Source organism: Amphiura filiformis, chromosome 17, assembly GCF_039555335.1.
Source record: "Amphiura filiformis chromosome 17, Afil_fr2py, whole genome shotgun sequence".
Classification (NCBI taxonomy): Eukaryota; Metazoa; Echinodermata; class Ophiuroidea; order Amphilepidida; family Amphiuridae; genus Amphiura; species Amphiura filiformis.
In genome coordinates, this window is record NC_092644.1 from 47,375,844 (window position 1) to 47,400,097 (window position 24,254).

General features: G+C 33.6%; 1 protein-coding gene across 1 annotated transcript in view; it reads right to left on the reverse strand.

The window, feature by feature from the left end:
• The window catches only part of LOC140137887 (orexin receptor type 2-like), a 111,748-nt gene that overhangs the window by 36,501 nt on the left and 50,993 nt on the right, over positions 1 to 24,254 (reverse strand). The window contains exon 3 of the mRNA XM_072159692.1: positions 1,230 to 1,466. Within this exon, the coding sequence (XP_072015793.1) occupies positions 1,230 to 1,466 (237 nt within the window). The remainder of the gene's footprint in view (positions 1 to 1,229; positions 1,467 to 24,254) is intronic.

Genomic DNA, 24,254 nt, shown 5'->3' on the forward strand with positions numbered 1-24,254 from the left:
AGCTGATAACATTTTGATATCACTATGCCGCGATATGGTATTTGGCTCTTCTGTCATAATACCATCAGTACGATTGATGTTCTTACGTGTGATGTTATGTCGTTAACAATCATGACGTGGGTTTAAAAGAGTTATTGCAATTACTATCCAAGTTCTTTTTAGTTTTTTTCTCGGGAAATGATTTAATATTTGATTTACTTTACCGTACCGGACCGCAAATAAGTTACTTACAATCAACGGTGCACTCGTGAACGCATCACAATGGAAGACATGCAAAACTTCTGCATGTCATAATTGGGCTTATTTTTTGCTATCTCAGTTTTAAACAAAATGGATGCAAATGCACTCAGAACGCTACTGACCATCATTTATTGTTACGCATAGTCGTGCTAAAAGTCGATCGATATATGTTGAAATCGACACAATTCAGAGGTACTCCTTTCTGCTTTGAAATTCATTTTCTCGGGCAAATAAAAAACAATAATTTTATCTTTTTTTTCAGTAATGTCAGATAAAAAAATAAAAAAACATAGTACTGGTGTTAGAATTAGGCATGAAATTGTGTCTTTTTTATTTTTACAGACCTCAACTCGCCCATGAGCTATTTTGGGTGTAACTTTGTAGGGTGTCAAACTAATATAGTTCGCTAAAGAAATTTTTCCCAACTCTATAAGGTACATCGTACGGGTTTATTATTATAGTTTTGGTTTCACCATTTTTCACTTGCAACTGTCAAAATGTCCAGTTCAGTACTTTATTTCGAATACAAGCAGCAGAAATAATCGATATTTCTATTGTCGCGTGCAAAATCATCCATGGGTATATTTACGGGTTGATTTTGAAACAATTGGCAGTCGCAAGTGAAAAATGGTGCAATCAAAACCAAAATTCTGACAAAACTATGATATACAGCCCGGTAAGATGTGATCCCGGATGTGATTTAGAAAGTTGGGAAATGTATTTCATTAGCGAAATATATATTGAAAAGCTAAAACGTTGGCTTACCTCTTTCGGTTTACGATCGCGAATAAACGTGGCAGGTGGGGTGTGACGGTTTAGGTGTTTCAGGGTGACTGGGCTGTAGAGGGGTGAGGGGGTGGGTTGGTTAGGTGTGTGAGGGTCGGAATGTGTAGTCATGGTCGAGTCGGTGGAGTGGTGTGTTGGGGTTTGCATATGTATATATCATTATATATTAATAATTTTTGTCTACTTTACGTGTGATTTCTTACCTCATAACACGCCATCAACCACAAAGGTTTTCCTAGTATCGCTGTGGCTTTATTTGCTTGTGTGTCGTGAACTATTGCATCAGGTATCATAATGACAAATGACACTGTCCATACAATTATAATAACGCTTATTGTCCTTGTTGCGCTAGTTTGAAACTTGAGTGGTCTACAGATGGCAAGATATCTATCTACGGCTATCATCATTAACGTGTACACAGAGACTGCCACGGAAACATTCTGAAATAAATTAAGAAATAGTTATTGTTAAAAATGTGTTCATACATTGATATGAATAATATGTAAAGCATGCGAAATAACCAAACTCTGTAATCATCCAGTAGAAGTTGTATGGACAATACAAGCTGGATCAAAATGATTGGTACCCATCAGTTTTCATTGATAATGGATGAGCCTGACGCAACATTGTAGAATGATTGTAAAACATGTCATACACTATACATTCTGGACATTTCAAGAGTATCCAATGTTGTATTTGGTAGAGGCAAGTTTTCAATAAACATCAAAATTGATGAGTACCAATCATTTTGATACACCCTGTACATTGTATCAAACGACCAAATCTGCATGAAAGGTTATGCACACAATTATTATGTAGTCCTCGTGGTTCTGTTTCTGATGGTGTAAAAATTTCATTTTACAGTAAGCTGGGGAGATGAGGTTGTGGTTTATGGTAAAATGGTTATCATTAAATCGCTCTCTGCCATTTTGTTCTGCGTAACAAGCCTAACAATTTACCATGTACCAGATGATGTCTAATGTTTTGACAGGTGGAGTCGTTGACAAAGATTTCGCTGGTATTTTCGATTACAGTAACTGTGGTAACACCTAGATGAATACGATGATATCGGCAGTCACGGTTGTTTGATGTGATACTAGTAATTTATGAAATTTTCTAACAAAACATTATATAATGTTCAATTCTAGATTTGGACAATACTAACGACTATCACACTAATATTCCCCGCTCTTTTAAAGATAAATTTTCGTTTCTCTTCTAACTTATTCATCTTTTTCTGCTTTTTTGTGGTATTTTATATTCTATAAACTGTATACTTGTGTGCAAATTGAGGGCATTATTTAGATATATTTTAAATTTCATTTAGCCAAATAATAATAAGTTATTCCTAAAATTTCATGATAAAAAGTTTTTGAAAATGTCGTTGTTATTTGTTACTCTTTCACCGATTTTTTAATTCCATTATACCAGCGTCTACCCCTTGTAAAGATGAAAATAAGATTTAAGATAAATAGCGCCATCAGTGTTCAAATTTTCTTTAAAATGACGTAGTTTTACATGCTATCAAACAACCGTGCAGTATCGTCCCGTTTTGGCATCACCCATTGTGTTGACGGATTAAACTGGGGTCATGCATGAATGACTTGCAGTTTTATTCTTTGAACACAACTGAAAATACCAAGACATGCCGCTTGGATATGATACCCAAACGGCGCGATACCTAAACGGGTTTGTAATTACACGTGAGCAATACAATACCAAGATCCACTAGATTCATCTTATCGGAGATGTAAGCGAGTTCCCTGCATTCATTTCCTTTAAATTAGATTTATTATTGAAATTCATCCGTACGTTAAGCATAACAAGGTAATGACAAACTCTTCTTGCCCTAAGCTAGTACCGTACCACGCATTAAGAAATTGATATTAATGTCGGTTAAACAAGAATATATACCTCTTCGTACGTATTACAAAATCCACCTTGTATAATTGATATGATTAACGTAGATTAGAATATAATTCTGTACCTCCGGGGGAAATGGACATGAGACCACGGGGAGAGTATAGTAATAAAACCATTACAATGCTGTCCTATTCCATTATTAAACCCCTACATTAACCTTTATTAATAATTTGCATATATTTGTATCATTATATTTACTTATATATTTTTTATTAATGATTTGATATCTGGGTTATATAACATATCAATTTATAAGCGCTCTTTAGCAAAGTCATAGTTCATTGAATTTACAACCGTATTACAAAACAGGCGAAAATGACGCTAGTATATGGACAATATAAATGTGCTTTTTCAATTCATGACATAAAATTTGAAAAATATTATAAGGAACACTTGAGGTTTTGACTTTTGAAACCTACACTTTGGTCAAAAAATGTTCTTGGATAGGTAGTTTTCAACAGATTTACCACATTCGCCTAGCTATTGAATTGCGTTATCTGTTGACCTAATGACGACCAGCAAACACAAAACGTTTTCGACATCATTCGCAAAAGGTTATAAAAGGTTGTCAGAAAACGTTTAAATGTCGGGTTATATAAAGGGTATATTAATAGTATAAAACGTTTTCATAACCTTAAAAAGCATTTTTGATAATCTACTGCTCAGCAAACAAAAATGTTTTACAGAAAACGTTTAAATGTCGGGTTATATAAAGGGTATAAAAACGTTTTAATAACATTCCAAAAACATTCTTGAAAACTTGATACAAAACATTCTAAACAGAATGTTATTTTGGGGTTGAAAAAATATTTTGCGAAAAATGTTTGCCCAAAATATTTTCAATAACGTTTTAAAAACGTTTTCATGACCTTTATATAACCCGACATTTAAATGTTATTAAAAGGTTTTGAAAAAAACATTTTAAGAACATTTCTGTGTTTGCTGGGTTCAAATATTTTACCATAATGTTTTTTAAGTATTGACACAATATTTGGCACAAATGTTTGCAAAAATAGTTTACAATAAAATTTTTTGAAAACATTTAAAAATATTGTTGTAGTGTGTTTTCATAGAAAACGTTTTAAACGTTATCATGACTTTTATATAACCCGACATTTTAATGTTATTAAAACGTTTTTACCTTAACCAAAAGCCAAAATATAACTTATTTAAAACGTTTTTAAAACGTTTTTTTGTTTGCTGGGGAAAAGTGTTTTTAGGGTGAAGTGTTAGCTTTCGTTTGATATAAAACAAATTCTGATTGGATGAAGGAAACACTTGAGGTTTCAACAAAAACCAATCACAGAGGCCCATTTTACAGCTAGAAGCTCCACAGCTCTTACGATGCTATGCACAACTCAACCGTGTAGTGTAATCAAAGACTGTGTGGAGACAATTCACTGCTTGCTTGGAAGCTCTTGGACGAAAATGTGTGCTCAGGTGGATCGAGGTGGAAATTGTGCATAGATGGTTTATAAGAGAATCGTTTTTGTACAGAAACCTTCCATATGATAAAACCCTGCATGCTTCTAATCCGTGGAAGTATTCATAATCATAGTGGTTGGATACTTCCCCTGTCCAATACCTGGTTATTCCATGGATATTTACTTACAGATAATGTTTAGTGGAGTAAATTATTACATTAAATCTGAATCCTGCCATCCGAACGATTCATTAACCCATTTCAGCAGAATTTAGTAATCATGAGAGTCATCTTTCCTTCGGAGGGATTAAGCCGTCGAATTTAAAAACGTACACCCAGTTTTGAGTAAGTGTACACTCCTTGAATACCTAAATCCAGCCTAATGCTGTCTAAATATTTACAGGCACATATACACGTAAGCAAGACTGATCATCAGACAGTTACGTGGCTGGATTTTACATTTTAATCCCCGTAGAGCCAAAAACGTGACCTTTGACCTTTTCGGTTATAACTCAAGAACGAGGAATACATTGGAATGGTTTTTACACAATTGTGAAATTTGACCCTGTGTAAAGTTCGATGACCTTTTCCCGCCAAAAGCTACTCCGATTCAATTGCTATCAGGCATTTTTGTGTGACCATGATGTCAACTACTTTAAAAGTGCAGCTTTGCCCCCCCCCCCCGTGGTACCGTCCAACCCCCGGGCACACACACTAGAATGAGGTCTTAAATTCATGCTCAAATATGCAGCTATTGTGGCAATTATGACATATCTGTTTGTTAAGGATTACAGAGGGTAAACTTACTTGGTACCTTAACTCTTTTGTGCACTGTTTTGTGCATAATTGTAGCCATGCTGATAAACTTGTCAACAATTTTGACGTTTAGGAAGCGATTAGTCATTTTATTTATTTCATCATATGTTACGTTATAGGTGGTTCAATGTTTTTTTTTATCTTATGTGTAGGAGGAAGCGTTGAATGTGGTTAAAAGAAGTAAGCATGGATGTTATGCCAGTCTAAAACACTATCTAGCCACCAATAATGTGAAGTCAAGTCACACATGACACTGTCAACAAACTACTAAAATGTTCGTCAGAATGGCACTCCATTCTACTATACTTAACATTTCATGTGCGGTTTGAAACAAAAATCCAAAGCTATAAAAGCTTCTTAATATATTCATGTCCACGAATACAAACTGCTATGGCATGATTCAACCCCAAGTATACATAGAAGATATATACTATATGACCAGGATGACTGTTATTACTTCGATGGACACACAAGACAAGGATCCTTAATCCTCACAATGCGCATACTGCCAGTGAACCTAGTGAGCACTGCATGTGTACACTACAAGCACATTCGCTAGAATCCAGATTTCTACAACTTGACAAACTATTTAAAAATAAATGAATATTCATTCAAATACGGGCAAAAGCGAAGTCAATAATTGTTATTATAACTGCCTATGTATCGAGAAATAGGTCATCTCTTGTGCGCTCTACCCGCGTCCAATTATCCTGCAATGCGGAAACAACTTTCACAAGTGGCAATTTAAGGGTAGACGAGGTATTGTTGGTCGAAGCAACCAAAAAATCGATTTTCATTATCTAGATCAATATATTATTGAAAAATAATACCTTAATGTTTTACAAAAGTCCACTCTACACATCATATACTTTGCAAACTTGCTTAATTTATTGTTGTTAATGAGTTATGTACGTTTTACAAAAGTGTTGTTGTTTCAATCCTTTTTACAACATAACTCAAGAACCACAGGACCTACAAAAGTTTATCTGTGATATTTGAATTCTTCTACACGCTCGCTATGAAATGAGCAATGCCGTTTTTGCCAAAGCTCACTTCCATTCGCAAGATGCTGTGAACTACCAAATCACAACAGTTTAAAATAATTAATAACCTTAAGATTTTTTAATCCTTGCACCAATTGTCATTGCAAAAGCATATTGATACAAAACTTTGAATTGAGCTGGACAATTCCAGAGTGGGAAATAAAATAAAATTTCTCTCGATTCCAGCTCTCAATTTGCCCACTCCATGCGTACTACTGGGAAAAGCTACTACTTCTATAGCCAAAACTGTCATCGTTTTAATGTCGAGGACGGAAAAGATTATCTTTTGCAACCCAAGGTGATGATGACACAAAAAGATACACATGTAGAATAGCCCATCATAACTCCCATAATTATGTCAAAAGCATGTGACATGTGACAACATAAGGTACCTTATGTCATATGTCGGCTCCAACACATCATTTCTAATATATCTAAAAGGTTGCTATATACAACAGGTGCTGGTCAGTAAATGATCTCTTCATGTCGTTGTTATAATCTGTATGTGAGATGTAAAACATAATTACCACGCACTGAGATGAAATAAAAGCCGCCAGCCACCTCAACAGAATAGCTAACATTTCTCAAGAACACAAAGAATAAGGGTCACGCCAAAAATCCCTTTGCATTATGTTGAGGTGGGATTTAAATAATTATGTAATCGCCACTGACACAAGATACCTTTCATACCTTTTTGGCCATTTTGAGATTTTGGTACCAAAATAATCACCAGCACGCACAGATTCTGCCAATCAAAAACATTTAACCCAATCAAACTTCATATTGCAGATATAACACAATAAGATAATTCTTTCTGGCCTGAACAGTTATAATAATTGCTATATATACATTCCTAAGACAGTTGTTAATAACTTTCATGCCACTTGAGGTTAACAATTATGTTGAAGTGCCTGATACTTCACACTAATCAATCTCAAAGTACTTTATTAGTGTAGTTACAGAAGTGTAATAGATAATTGAATATATGAATACAAAAACCACCTAAGTCCATACTTAAACCAAATTGAGTTAAGCATGGGAAAGTGTTCCTTTACATAGGCATGTCATATGTATGAAAGAACAACTCAAATTCATCCTCTGTGTCTATTGAGCATGTGAAAAATAGCATGTATGAAAGAATCACCCAATTCCATGATTTGAGTCTTGTAACACATTGATTAAAATCCAGTATGTATAAAAGTCCACTTGTAACACATTCATTGCTAGAGAGTGACTTTTGGAAAAAAAATGGGTTTAATAAAGGAAAGTGTGTGGTTTATATTACATGGCAGAATGCTTATCAACATTATACATACCTGTGCGCTTTATTTTGTATTATCTTACTAGTGGTAATCTCATTCTAACATTGTTGTCTTTGTATATGATTCAAACAACCACCTAAGTCCAAAATTTAAAATGAACCCCACGAAGTCCCTGAAATGCTAATCGTCATACCTAATACAGGTTAATCCACTCATTTGCACGTAAAACTTACCATATTGACCAGGTAAATCTAATTGAAGGAATTAAAATGATACACAGGTTTTTCTCTCAAAATCACTTCCCATGGACTTAGGTGGCTTTTGTATTCATGTATTCAATTGAATGGTTATTGGCTTCTATTGTAAAGAGATTATAATAACACATTTGATCCACTATAGACAACATTGATTGTTAGAAGCCGTAAATCAGAGTAACTCAGTACTTTTAAAGGAATACTAAAGAATATCTTAATTGCACTATTTTTAATCATAATTGACATTTGTTATAATGAATATAATACAACTTCCAGTTTATTTAACTTGGAAACGTTGAAAATGTGTAATTGGATTACGCAGATAGTAAAAATGAGTTATTTCAGCTTATGAATGGCAACGCCGCATTCGTAGCGGGAAAGAAACTTATCTTTGTACCGTACATATGATGTTCTTAGCCTGAATCGCCGACCTAAATCGAACAAAATCGCGATGCGTGGCTGTTGAAGAACTAGTGGATTCGCCCTACTATCATGGCAATTTCTGACATGAAGATATAGGGATGATGACGCTGTGAACCAGTCATTTGTTATCATTGTATGGTGTTGGGGTGAGTACGGTTGAGTATGAGCTACAGCTATTTTATTTTTGTCCTTTAATTCTTTGATTGTACTTTAAAAAAATTTCATTGAGTATGTATCGTGCAATAATTCAAGTTTCTTTTTATGTATTTTATTATTATTTGCCTTTCTTTATAAAATTTAATTGTAATTCACCAAGCAACTCAGCCATTTTGGCTGCTATTTGAGTGTTTAATAAAATATACCTGAAATAATAAATAATAAAATAATAATTGTACATGTTCTACTCACAAATTGACATTTTGTGCTGAAAAATATTCCTTAAAACCTCTTTGATACAAAGTCATGTTTATTAAGTTGGTATAGAAGTTACAACAAGCAACCAACAAAGATACATCCTAGGGACATTGATACTGTAATTAGACAAACACTATTTAGAAATTAAAATGCAATTTTGTTATTGAAATTCGGCACTTCAAAAGATCAGAATAATCCCCCCAACATTTTAGGATCTATGTTTGTTATCCGTATGGAGCGTGGGGTTAGACTGACGAAATTGTTTCAATTTGAAGTAGGAACGGAAAAAGAAGAAATATTAAATAGGAAGAAATAAAATAAGAAGATCAGGAACAACAAGAAAAGGAAAAGAAATAGAAATAGAATAACGAGAAGAGAGAGATAGAGAGCGTCACCAGCAACAACACGGCAACGAAGTAGAAATTCGAAGTAGTAGAATAAAAGGAGAAGAAGCAGACGCACAAACAGATGAGAAACTACGAAAAGAAAAAGTAGGATAACAAGAAGAGGAGATAAGGAGCTATAAAATAAGCAAAAAAAAGAGAGGATGAGACGGAAAGAAGAAACGGAAAGCTGATAAATTTAATAGCTTAGAAAAAAGGAAAAGGAAACAATGTTAACATGATGCAGTAAAAGGATTATGCTTAAAAAGACGAGAGAAAAACAAAAGTGTAATTGAGAAGAGCGGTTACGTATTTATATTGCGTATCGTTTCCCTTTAACCTGACCGTGATTCACCAAACGTCAGAATTAATTAAGGCAACCCTACCGGTCGTGAAAATCGGTGTGTATTTGATGCAACTATGTTTAATTAATGTTTGCAGACAGCAGACCTCATTGAGAGAGTTAGATCGAACGAGAAAGAGATGTGTGTAAAAGTCAAGACGCTGGCTACTTCACACTGTTACTAAATCAAAACACGTGCCTTTTGCAAATTGAAGACCTGAGCGCAAGAAGACCGTAAGTCCACTTGGCCCCTCAACATGTATACACTAAAGTTACTTATAGTTTCTTAGGGTTTTATAATGTTTAATACATGTTCCAGGGTGAAAACATTTGATTTGTTTTGGCCCCCGAACATGTATAAAACATTACCAAACCATACGAAACTAAACGCTACTTTAGTGTATACATGTTGAGAGGCCAAGTGGACTTACGGTCTTCTTTGCGCTCAAATCTTCAATTATAGAACATAACATGTACGTTCACAAATACCAAAACTAATCGAGGTATTCATTCCTTGATAGCTTAGAATCACGGACGTTAGTATGTTCACGTATTGAGGTTTTATACTTATTAGCCATCAGAAGCACAGATGAATTGGAAGTTTGCGAAATAGTATCGAGCGGAAGGGTGAAAAGGCATCGACGTAATGTTGTGCACCTGAAATGGGGTCTTATGTCATGTAATTCACATTCAATACATTCCGTTTGTAAACAGAAATTGTATCGTCTTGGTTCAGAAAAGGTCAACAATCCTGTTTCATTAAATCTTACGCAAACAACCCACCTTTTCTACAGTGTCAGGTTTGTAATGTACGTGATAAAGATTCGTAATTTTCAGATTCCGTATATTATGTGAACACGAAAGTAACTGTTGCTGACAGCAATACAGCTGAATGTTAAAGTTAGAAAATTGAATTTGATCTTGAAAGAAGATATCTATAAACAAAAAAGAAATTTGATTTCTATTATTAGTTATTGTGCCACATTTTGATTCATCGTGAAATGAATGTATTTTCCTTAGACATCAAGTAAAGTTGTATGCTTTATATATTTATATATATTCATATTTGCTTCGATCAAACTCTAACACTGTACTTTAATCAATCATCACTATTGCAAACATTAGAATTTTGTAAGCATGGAAGAAAAAGTATCAAGTTTGTGACAAATAAAGCAAAACTAATGACATGATTGACAAACAAAAAATGTTCACGAACATTCGTGTGTAGCATCCAGCAACATAGTGGGTTCCCAGACAACACGCTACGTTTTCACGACGTTCGCTGACGGTGCACTTAGATTGTCCTCTACGTTGTAAATACGTAAATTGGTAAACTCGTATTCGTGTTGTGACAACGTTATGGTTATTTTCGACGTTGATCTTCGGACCTTGATAAAACGTCATTATGACCTTGTAATGACGTTGTTTTGACGCCAAGTTGTGAACATATTATTCAAATGCCCCTTATTAAGTCCGGTCGAAAGTCGTAACAACGTATGAATAATACGTTCACAACGGAAACAACGTCATAAATGAGGGAATATAATCGTCCGAAAATCAACGTAGAAAATAACGTTGTCACAACACGAACACGTGTTCGTAAATTTACAACGTAGATGACAGCCTAAGTACAGCGTAGATTACTTTTATACGACGTTGTATCAACGTAAAATTATTGGCTGGGCTTAGATACAATATAAAGTTGACCTTGAGCAAAAAAAACACATTGATATGAGAAATGTAAGTAATTTCATAAAATACAATTATTGTTATTAAAGGAATCACTGATTTCTTTCAACGTAATCACTAAAAATGCATTTTCTTTAATATATGTTTTATCAAAGCCACCATTTTTAATACAGTCATATTTTTGTTAAGTTGACAGAACGGGCTTATTACAATACAGATGTTATAATAAGTCATAACTGACTCTTCGTGTAGTTTGGCTACTTTCAAGGTAAATACTCTTACATGTTACATTATACCTTGATTAATTAAGAGCGATATTACATGTCTGAAATAAAAGCGACGCTATTTGCCATAGTATTTATAAACGAAATGAAGAGAGTAGGATATTTAGTGTGTATATTAATTTGATATTATGAAATATTGAATCTTTATGCTTTTTATAACAGTAATGACCACGATATTGAAACAGGACAAATATAATGGTTTTGTGAAAAAATCATGCAACGTCATGGTTAAGGACATGGACCATAAAAAATCATTATGGCTGTCCTCATGTTGGTAAAAACGTGACTCGCATCTCCTTATTCGTGTCTGCTTGAATTCACAATAATTTGCAGTTTATAGAAGTAACATTCTTATTTTTTTTTCGATGCAAGCGTTTGCAAAGACGTAACTGTTTTTGAAATCGGACATCACACTGCCAAACGTATCTAGAACGAGGTCAAAATGTATGTACAGTCACGCATGTAGTCCTTATACTCGCATCAAATTATTCAACTTAAAGCCATCATGTATATGGTTTTGGTCAAATTATAATTTTGTTATTCTTTTCTAAAGATTATTACATAATATTAGTAACAACTGTCAAGAAGGTTTTCTAATCATATTAAGCCGAAATAATGAGATAAATAAAAGAAAACTACTTAGTTGTTTAACTGTGGAGCTCTATGAGGGAATAGGCGAATATAACCGGGTAATTAAAGCACTTCAGGCTTAGTCATTCACATAGTATTTTAGTACACCATGCAAAAAGCAGAAATTTAAGAAAAATTGAGGGCGTCGCTGTGGAGCAAATCCCACATGGTTTTAATGACTCTATCACTGGGATGAGTATCACTGGGTGTAGAGTTATCTACCATTTCAAATAATCGTATTCAATTTGATCAAGTTTTGCATAAATTGTCATGTGTCGAAAAGGCAACCTTTCTGTTAGGCTTGCAATAAAAATACAACCGGTTTCCAAAATGATTTAAGGTGAAATTGAGGAAAAAGAATGGGATATGCACAAAAAAGGTTTAAGTTTGCCGAGTTACGAGAACAATTCTGCCAGCCTGAATAAGCGGAAGAATTGCATGGTATTTTATTGTAGGTTAAATATGTTTTAGAGCTGTAAAACGGTATTGCATAGTCCAAATCTAATTATCTAAGATAGTAAGAATATGCTGAAAATATTTTCAAAGTTAAACTCATGGTTTTTAATCTGTTTACATCATCATATATATGTTGCGGGAAAAATAAATTACAACCGAGTATTCCAAGTAGATTAAAATTGGCTTTCTTTTATTTTTAAATTCAAATGATTCATTTCGTTAGCCTCATACCACATCTCTTCAAAACTAGGATTTTGATATCAGAAGAACGCTCATATTTTCCATATAGGCTAAACCTCAGTAAATTCTACACCGAGATATTTCTTTTAAATGGTGTGAACTGAAAGTATTAAAAAGTGGTATTCACCAAATGAAGTACGTACTATTCTATGGCATTGTTATGCACAGTTTTCCTTGTACATGCAGTCAAAACCCCGTTTATTTTGAGGACAGATTGGTTTAATGGCTAGCCATAATGTAAGCTGGTAAACACAATATAAAAAAATATATACAATTTTTAAAAATAAGGTTGCTTTTTACCAATTCAACATTATCTTAAGTGCCGTGAAGGCCAGAGTTTACTTGTTGTAAATACCAGTCTATAGATTGGGTTAAATCTAAATAATAAAATGCATGTCTGTATAGAAAATTGTAGCAGACTTGTTTTGTGGCATAAAATTAAGGTGACATTAATCTGCTTGAAAATGAATCACTGCTTTTCATATACATTTTGCAAACATTAAAATAAAAGCAGTCAACAGATTCAGGTATTCTAGAGCACGCGCGCTTAGGAATATGATTACTTTTAAATATAACTATATTTTAAGTTAATGGAAATATGCAAGTGATATAAAGTTAGCTTCAAATCCCAGTAATATTTCGGTAATTTTTATATGAGCAGGTTATTGGTTGATAAAGATGTGCTGTACTTTATACATATTGCAAGGGCCACTTACAAATAAAGGTCTTTCCTAATGTAATGGCGTATTTTGGTTACATATATTCATGCTTTATAGCACAAAACAACTACTAGTATATAGAATCTATTTATGACAATGATTATCAGATACTCACATCGATCTTTGAGCAATAACGAGTAAATATTAACTGAACTTTGAAGCTGTATGTAAACAAAAACCAATTACGTTGTCATTAAGACAAACGTGGAAGCATTTTTGAAATCGCAACTATGGCACTATAGACTGTTTTCGTTATATTTACTTATTGCTTTGGATTATATTCAAGACCATTATTATGATAAGCTTTGTTTTTGCTAATAACCTGCAAGAATCACCCTGAGTTACCCAATCCCGCGTATTCTTGATACTCAGTTGATGGTAATTACCAGTCGTGCTATTATCACAGGGTATTTGGTGTTACACCAACTAGACTAAAATTTGGAAGTGTTCGTTGTGTAGAATGTAGTCTCTCATTTCTGTCCTTCTGTTTAATTTCAATTACCCTGCTTCCCCTTCTTCCATTCAGTTGCCTTTTAGTTACATTTCGTTAAATACTGAAGTTGAACTACGTGACCAATCCAATGTTGCTCCACGGGGTTTGACATGTAACGACTTAAAATTAAATGCATATTACCTACTCTTGTGTTCAATCATCTTGTGTTTCATTGCTTTAATTTAAAGTTATTATGATTATTGTGATCGATTAAAGAGATAGATAAGGGAATGTTGAACTGCTCCGTCGTAATAATTACGGCCATGATCTACAAACAATGCTCAGAAACTTTGACCTGACGTTCTATACGAGTAGTATTAATAAAGACCCATGCATTAAGCGAACAATATTTGAATGAACTACCGGTATTCATAGTTCAAAAATCAGAGCCATCATGTGAAATTAATGCAAACATCAACGGTTGCCATTATCGCTATAATACCTTTAAATAAGAAACACGTTATCATACTAGTAGCAACCAGCAAGGCTAATTGAAGTGATTAAAGAAGCATTGGCTAAGTAATCAGATTTCGCTAACTTACCCTATATACGACCCCAAATAGCTTTAGTAGAGAAGAGTCTGTCTACTATCACCAATTATAGGCTGTTGAGGGTCAACGTTATTTGAACAACGCTTTTCGGAACCACCATATCTGTTGTAGACAAACAGGCGTCTATTCTGAACGACTCGATGTATCATTATTAAGCAAAGTGCCGTCTTCAAGACAACAACAATAAAACATACTTAAATATGTTTAAATTCCTCCGTATATTTCGAAAGACTCTACATGATACTTTTTACAATTTTGTTTTGGGAAAGACGAAAATTCGCCCTCGGACGGACGTACGATATGTGGGTAAAAACTCGGTAATATTTTGAGTCTAGTTGCAGATGGTGCGTATGCATTACATGTATGGCAGTTATGTCTGTTGGAAGTTAAACATGATGTGCAGTCACACATGATACCACCAATCAACAAAAGAATCCTCATCAGAATGATTTTTCATTCTACTACTCAACATTGCAACATTCATTTGCTTGATTTGAACCAGACTTAGATGATTGAATACAAACGGTTTCTTGTAACGCAGTAGTTTGTCGGTTTCTTGTTTATGGTGTAACACAATAGTTTAATAAAACAAAACACAACGCTGTGAATGCTTCTTTTAATATTCTTTTCCACAAGTACATACTTCTATGGCACAAACCAAGCTTGATTTGACTTAACTCGAGGTACATCGGAGATCCCTATATTACTGATATTACTTGTACGAGAAACGCAAGGCATGTATTATATCTTTAATCCTCAAAATGCGCATACTACAATTGGATTTAGTGTGCACTGTATAGTAAAGACAGTAAAAAACATAAGAAATCCTCAATTGAAACATTAACTAGAATGCTGATTCGTACAGTTTGACAAACCCCCTAACTAACATCTAAAATCTAACACGAAACATTATTCAAATACATGGTAAATAGAATCATTCATGTTCTTCAGAAATGGGTTTATCTCCTGTGCGCAGTATCCGAATCCAATTGAGTTTAATTTTCATTCATAATACAAGTCACATTCACAACTTCTGAAATGTGTTTGCATGATACATTTCAATGATATGGAAATCATACCTAGTAAAGTTAAGTGCATGTTAACCTCTTGTAAAGCGGAGAAAAATCTCATGAGTGGCAAGATTTTGTAATAAACATTTAAACGACGAATATAGATACGGATACAAATTGCACAAAGCAACGCTTTGATTTTTTTTTCAATTTTCCCTCTCTATTGAAATGCATCCTAGATTTAAGTGGACTTACATATGTACCATTGGGAGAAATTATATTGTTTATAAGTATAGGACAGTACAGTCGCTTTGATGCTTAGAATTTCAATATAAGTGGGAGATTAGCGATTGTAACCTAAGGAAATGATGACACAAATAGATAGTTGGTTACATAATCATGATAATGGGCACCTCAATTTTGTAATAGCGCATCATAATACTTGCCATATCTGCCGCATAATGTCAACACTGATTTTAAGATTATGTCAATATTGCCAGTGTTTTAGATATCTTGCCATTGTTTGGTGCTCATAGCTATATTCAATAACATACATTCATTATCATTCTACAAATGCACTATTTAACACAATTGTTAAATTTAGAAGACCGTACAAGTTGCATACAAGGAACTTGCAAAGACACATCCTTAAGTAGTACTGATAATGAAATTAGATAAACAGCTAGTGTTTGCAAATTAAATGCATTTTTAATATGGAAATGCGGCATATCAAAGAATATGAATAATCCTACCAGAAGTTGAGATTTATGTCGTTATCCGTGAGAGTTAAACTAAAGAAAGCGTTTTGATTTAAAAAGCAGGAACGAGGAAAGAAAGAAGAAAACGATAGGGACGAGGACGAGGAGGTTGACAAAGAAGTCATGGTAGTAGAAGAAAAAGAACGAACAAAATTAATTAGAAGAAAAGGGAGAAGACAGAGGAGGAGAAAAAGAAAACAGAACGAGACGCAGTTGTAGAACAAGAAGACAGACAACAAGCAGGCAAAAGAAAGATGAGAAAAACAATTTTAGCATTAGACAGAAAAGAACGATTGCTAAAACGACGGAAGAAAAGCGTAATTGAGAAACTTGTTTATTGATATTGCGTATCGTTTCCCTTTAACCTGACCGTGATTCACCAAACGTCAGAATTAATTAAGACAACTCTACTGGTACGTGGACGTCGATGTGTTTTTGATGCAACCATGTTTAATTAATGTTTGCAGACCTCCTTCAGAGACCAAGATCGAGCGAGAAAGAGATGTGACAGTCAAGACGCTATATACTTCACGTGGTTACATTAAAAACTAAATTAAGAGACGTGCCATTTACAAATTATAGGAACAATGTACGTTCGCAAATACCAAAACTAATCGGGGTATTCATTCCCGTGACTGCAGTTTTTGTAGTAACAGCTGAAAATCACGGACCCATGTGCTCTGATGTGCAGGAATCCAAGAGAGGAATGATTTATAATTAGCTATCGCAAGCACAGATGAATTGGATGTTTGTGAACATTCAAAAAGAAGAAGGGGGAAAAGCATCAATACAATTGTAGGCACAAATAAAGCAAATTAAGACATGGTGGGCGAACGACAAATGTTCACACGCATATTCGTGCATAGCATCTAGCAACATGGTGGTTTTAAATATAATATATAGTTGACCTTGAGAAAATAACACATTGAAATGAGAAAAGTATGTAATTTCATATAAAACAAATATTTGTATCAAAGGAATCCATCATTTCTGTCAACATAATCACAAATATTATATCCGAATAAGTTATATTTGTTTTAAATTTGCGAACGAGCTTATTACAGTTATACGGCTCTGTTGAAATAATGAAATTAGTCATTATCGTCCTTTCATGCAATGTTATGTGGGTATACATCCAATGTAATATTCTTACATTTACATTATGCTTATATTAATTAAGAGTGATATTACAAAAGAAATACAAGCGACGCTGTTGGCCTTGTTTCCGATAATATTTTAAACTGTGATTAAGATATTTGTTGATATTACAAATACTAAATCTGTAATTATTATTTTTGTAACGGTGAACAAATAAATAATATATATCAGACAAATCGTGTATCTTATTCAATAAAAGGTTTATCAAACTCGTTTGTTTAGGAGCTGAACCACTAAAAGAAATATCATAATGGTTGTCTTCGTACAGGTAAAAAAACATAACTATAGCTCTACCCATATTTTTGAAATATTTGCAAGTACAGAAGCAATGTACTATCTGTCAAACGTATCTAGAACGAGGTCAGAATGTATAGAATCGAGTCACGCAAATAGTATAAAGCGTCCTTATACTCGCATGATGATCCATTGAGATATCCAATTCTTCAACTTAATGAGTCTAGCGCTGGGTTTAGAGTTCTGTACCATTTGTTAAAGTTACCAGATAATATACCCTAAGGCAAATCCTATCGTACTCAATTTAATCAAGTTATACAGAAATTGTCATGTGTCAAAAAGGCAACCTTTCTATTAAGCTTATCATAAAGGTACAACTGGTTTCTTGAAAACAGGAACAATTGCGCCAAATTAAATACAAGTTAACATGCTGAAAATCACTCGGTAATTAAACTCATGGTTTCTTATTTATGATTGCATAATTCTATATTGCGGAAAACAATGAAGTATAACCGCAATCGTTTAAACTTTCCGTTGTACTTCATAGTTAGTAATTAGTTGATAATTAAATCTGGTCAACCAGAAATTATAATTACCCACTAATTGAACAAATCCCAGATGACTGAAAGTATACACAGTGTTAATTATAGTTAGTAAGTATACTTGGTTTTCTCTTTAAAATGCTTTAAAAACAAATGATTAATTTTGCTAGGATAGCATAGTTTGTATTACTAAGGTCAAACAGAGTTTACTCATAAAACAGAGTTCTAAATACTAGTCCACATAGTGGGTTAATCTAAAGCATAGATATCTCAAATATGCATGTCTATGTAGAAAATTGTGGCATTAATTCAAGTCTTACAGTTGCATTAAGCTGTTTGCGAACGAATCAACACATTCAGGTATTCTAGAGCACATGCACTTAGGAATATGATTACTATATATTTTAAATTAATGGAATGTTGTGTTTGCTTTAACTATCAGTAATATTTTGGTAATGAGGAAAATAATTGGCTAAATACGGTTATTTTGCTAGTGTCTTTTTATTAATATAAATGTGCTCTTCCTATACTCATAACACATTTCAAGGATCACTTTGTCAGAAATTAATGTATTTCTTAATAGCATATTCTGGTTTGTTATTTCATGCGTTAGAGCTTAAGACAACTAGACTCCATTTATGAAAATATGGGTTTCCACCAACGATTATCAGATATATTGTTACGTAGTTGAAACGTTTTTGGCTGATCCTTTTTTGAAAAAGGTTTGGAATTTAGGTTAAATCATTTAAAAGAGCAGCTGTCAAATTGATCTTTGAGCAATAACAAGTAAACATAAGCTGAACTTTGAAACTCTATGTAAACACAAACCAATTACGTCGTCATTAACTCTCTTCACGTGGGTGTCGACTGCAGACGACAAGTTTAATTTTTTTTTTTAATTCAAAAATTTCAGAAATATGAATGTTCATGAACATATTTGGAATCAGCATGAAAAATGCATTAAAATGAGTACAAACAAGCCTACTATTGGTTCAGTGGTTCTTAAGATAGCTTTTGATATTTTGAGGAAATACCTGAAAACTTGAACTTTTTATGTTGAAGGCAATGGCTAGCATGCAGAGCATTAAGGCAAACGTGTAAGCTCAACAGCATTTCAAAAATCTATTGGAATGACACTTGACAGTTTTCGGTATCTACTAATTGCTTCGAGTTATATTCAATATACCATATCATACAATAAACTTTGTTTTCGCTGTTAATATGCAAGAATCTCGATGAATTACCCAATCCCACGTATTATTGATACTAAGTTGATGGTCATTATCAGTTGTACTATCATTACAAGGTCATCGCACGGTCATCTCAAAACGAGATTCTATCCGCAAAGTGTATGTTGCGTGTGTGTACGGCTGTCAAACGCGTGCTTTAATTACCGCGCATGCTTTGCAAAAGCATTCTGCCGCATTACTAGAAAAGCGCAAAAATGCACTTTTTGAGCATTGCGTTTGCAGGGAGAACTTAGTTTTGCTAGTAAGATGGCTCCGTGCAAAGGGTGAGTTAAGATTTAATATTCAAGGCCAATGTAGTCTCTCATCTTTCAACTTTAATTCATTTCCCGGGACTCATTTACATTTTCTGCGCTTCTTTTAAAGGAGGATTTCGTGATCCCAGCATCCTCTTTTTGTGAAATTTTTCAGATAACCACGAAAAAAGCTTATTCCCAAAATTTCAGTTGACCCCGATTTTGCTTTTGCGAGTTATATGCATGATAATGTGTATTACACTGCTCCATAGGCCACTGTTGTAATTGCGTTCTGGTATACCAGAACGAAATTCAAATTTGAAGATATTTTTGCTAAACGAATTAATCGACAAGATACTTTGGTACATAAATATTATGTAGCCAGTGGTATAAAAATCTCAACTTTTTTTTTTTTTGAGAAAAGTGGGTGGATGAGGCTGTGGAAGTGTCCTTTTAAATATCAATTACCATTTTGCGCTCTTCCAATAATTTGTCTTTCAGTTACTTTTCTTTAAATACTTAAGTCTAACTACGTGTCCATTGTTTCTGTCTGCTCCTGATATTGAGCCATGGAACATTTTATTTTTTTAAATCATTTTATTCATATATCAAATACATATTCCTAAATTCTGAAGTCGAAATACGTAACCTATATTAAGTTTTCTTTTTCTTCCTTAAGAATGTTTTATGAATTGTGATTTCCAAGGAAACTACATCTCTATAATTCATTTAATTCTTTTCCCAGTCCCCCATTATTTTATGAGTACTGAAATATCTGGTCAATATTGAAGCTGGTTTAACTGGGCAAGGAACTTGACTGATTAACCACGTTGAAATAGGTCAGCTTGTCAAACCTGATTTTTCACCACGTTTCGACTTGTAGCCACTAAACAATTAAGGCCTTTGTCTGCAGGTTTGTTCTTTGTTTAATCATAAATTGTTTAATTGCTTGATATTTAAGCTATTGTGAGTAACGTGGCCAATTAAAGAGATATATCACATAATAAATAAGGGAATGTTGAACAGGATGCTGATATCCTTTTGGGAAAAATAATTATAGATTGTTCGGCTTATAATTTTTGTAAAACAAGACTGCTCGTAGTTTAGCGTAGCACGTGAGTTGCGTATAAATGCATGACTGGCGCGAGCTTATGTGAAATTACGAGCGCGTAAGTTGGAACTTCATTGACGTGCACAGTAACAGAAACCGAATACTTTACGACAATTATAATGTAAGCCAAACAAACTTTATAAACTTGACGTATCTGGCCTGACGTTCTTCGAGGCCCCACTAAATTGAACAGCTTAATATTTGAATGAACTGTTCATATTTTTAAAAAAAATCAGAGGCATCATTAGGAATTAGTGTAGACATCAACGCTAGGCATCAACGATTGCCATCATCACTATTATTACCTTTAAATAAGAAACACGTTATCATACCCCCAACTTGTCCTATATGTGAGCTGGACGGACGCATGATAGGTCAAAACTCTATAATATTTTGTGTCTAGGGGCCGGTGAGTGTTGATGACGTTGGAGATGGCGCCTATACATGGATTACATGACGTCATTTGTGCAGTCACGCATGACCCCGTCAACAAATACTGTTCAAAATCTTCATCAGAATGAGACTCCATTCTACTACTTAACATGGCAACATTCATCAGCATGATTTGTACCAGACTTAGATTATTTAATACCAGCGGTATAACCCAGTAGTTTGTCAATATTTTTTTCTAAAGCTGTAAATGCATAAAACCTTCTCTTAATATTCCTCCACACAAATACAGAATTGTGCGGCACACAAATCAAGCAAGCTTGGTATGACTGGTATTACTTGGATTGAAACGTTAGATATGTATTAAATCCTTAATCCTCACAATACGCATACCATAATTGGACTTCGTGAACACTGTATTTAAAAAATGGTAAAATACACAAGAATATGTCAATAGAAAATGTTCATATTTCAGATTTTCAAATTTAAACTCAGATTTCTGCAGCTTTTGAAACCCCAAACTATTCTAATATAAAGAATTACGCAAATACAAACAACAGTAAAGTCACTATTTCTTATGATGCCTTTCATTCTGTTTCATAGAAATGGGTTCATCTCCTGTGCGCTGCATCCACATTCATAATAATAGGCAAATTCACAACTTTGAAATTTTAGTACTAAATTTTGTACTAAAAATAGGATGGAAGTCATACCTAACGAAGTCAAGGGCGTGATAACCTCTTGCAATGCGGAGGAGAAAGGTTCCACGAGTATATGTGTAATAAATATTATACGGCCAAAATAGATACCGATATTAGGGCACAAAGCAGAGCTTTGAATTGAGCTTGAGTAGGCTGTAATGCGAGATCAAAACTTCATTTAGCTTTCAATTTGCCCTCTCTTTTGAAAAGTATCCTAGATTTAAATGGACTTACATAATGTACCATTTGGAGAAACTATGTTTTTGTCTAAGTAAAGGACAGCACTGGCATCACTTTGATGCTCAGAACTTCAATATAAGTGGGAGATTAATTATTACAACCTAAAGTGATGATGACACAAATAAATATTTTGATACATAATGTGCACCTCAATTTTTAACACATAGAGCATCATAGTCCCCATATGTCAACACTGATTGTAAGATTATGTCAATTCGCCAGCAAAGTAATATTGGCAGCGTCTTCCTTATACTTATATTCAATAACAGACATCCGTTATCCGTTCTGTACTATTTAAAACAGTTGTCAAATTTAGAAACATGAGATTTACCACTTTTTAATTTGCTATAAACATTTACATCCTGAGATGAGGCAAAATGTAAAGTTATGTTTATCGATGTTACAGACAAAGAACTTACAAAGATACATCCTTAAGAAGTGCTGATATTGAAATTAGATAAACAGTGTTTTCAAATTAAATGCATTTTGGAAATGGAAATGCGGCATATCAAAGGATAAGAATAAGTCGAGATTTATCTTGCTATTGTTATCCGTGGGAGTTAGACTGAAGAAAGCATCTAGGTTTGAAACGCGGGATAAAAAGAACGCGAAGTAGTTGTGGAACAAGGAGGACAATAAGAGGAACAAACGAAGTAGGGAGAAATGGAAAAGGAGAAAGCAAGCAAATAAATCAGCAGTCAAAACAGAGAGAATGAAAACAGTGTTAGAATGAGACAGTAAAGAATGATTACTAAAACCACCGTAAGAAAAAAGGAAAATTTGTTTATTGATATTGCGTATCGTTTCACTTCAACCTGACTGTGATTCACCAAACGTAGGAATTAATAAGACAACTTGACTGGTACGTGAACGTCAGTGTGTATTTGATAAAACTATGTTTAATAAAATGTTCGCAGACCTCCTTCACAGACCAAGATCGAGCGAGAAAAAGATATAATCCAAACGCTACATTAACATTGAAATATAGAGACGTGCTCATTTGCAAATTATAGGAATATAAGAATATAATAGAATATCAAAACTATATATACTCCGGGATATCAGTCCCTGATTATAGGTTTTGTAGGAGCAGCTACGAATTAAGTACTTTCTGAGGAATTGGAAGTTTGTGAACATTTACCATGTTTACAGAGAAGAATGGTGAAAAGAAATCGATTCAATGTCGTGCAACTGAAATAGTAAGAGGTCTTCTTAAAAGTAATTCACAGTTAGCAATTCAGTTAGTAAACAGAAATTGTATCGTCCAGGTTCAGGAAAGGTCAACAATTCGGTTTCATTCAAATTTACACAAACAATCCAGCTTTCATACAGTCTCATGTTTGTAATACAAAGATATTTAAGATTCCGCATATTATATGAACACAAAAGTAACTGTTGCTAAAGGCAATACAGCTGAGTGTTTAACTTGGAATATAGAATTTTATCTTGAAAGAAGATATTTTTATACAAATATAAATGGTATGTTTTAGTATGTTTGTCATCGCCCAACATTCATTGGCCAAAGTAGGCCCCTATTCATAATAAAATGAATGACTTCACCTTAATAAAAGTAAAGTTGTAATCAAGATATTGGTTTAATTTATGATATATTATGAAAGAGAACTGGCTGGAACAAAATATTCTTGATTTTTCACTATTTTAAAAATGTGTTAATTTTTGGTAGCAAAAATATGAAGTTTATAATAACTTAAGCAAAACAAAGGACGTGACAAACAAAAAGTCGTTAATTTCATATTATACTATCTATCAACACATGGGTTACAACTGCTTAAGGCCACCCTTTAGCATGTTAAACAACAACTGCAATGAATTGAAAATAAAATTAATATATATTATTTATTATAAAGAACCCCAGACTAGCATTACAACAGTGATTTCTTCCAAAATAATTTTTTTAAATCACAATAACAATATGAAGGTTATAATAAATAGCTCGGTTAAAATACTTTGTAAAAAGCATTATGGACCTTTCACGTAATTGAATCTGTACATTCAAGGTAAACAACATTTACATTACATTTTACCTAGAATACTAGCGATATTAAATGTCTGAAATAAAAGCGACGTTGCATTTGTGTCCGATAATATTTGTACACGCGATTGAGAGATTGTATATTTGTCAATGTCAGTGATTGATATTTGTTTGATATTTTGAAATAATATCGAATCTACTCGTATAATTGCTTTTTGTAATAATACTGACCACAAATATTAAGAAAGATAACATTTAAGAG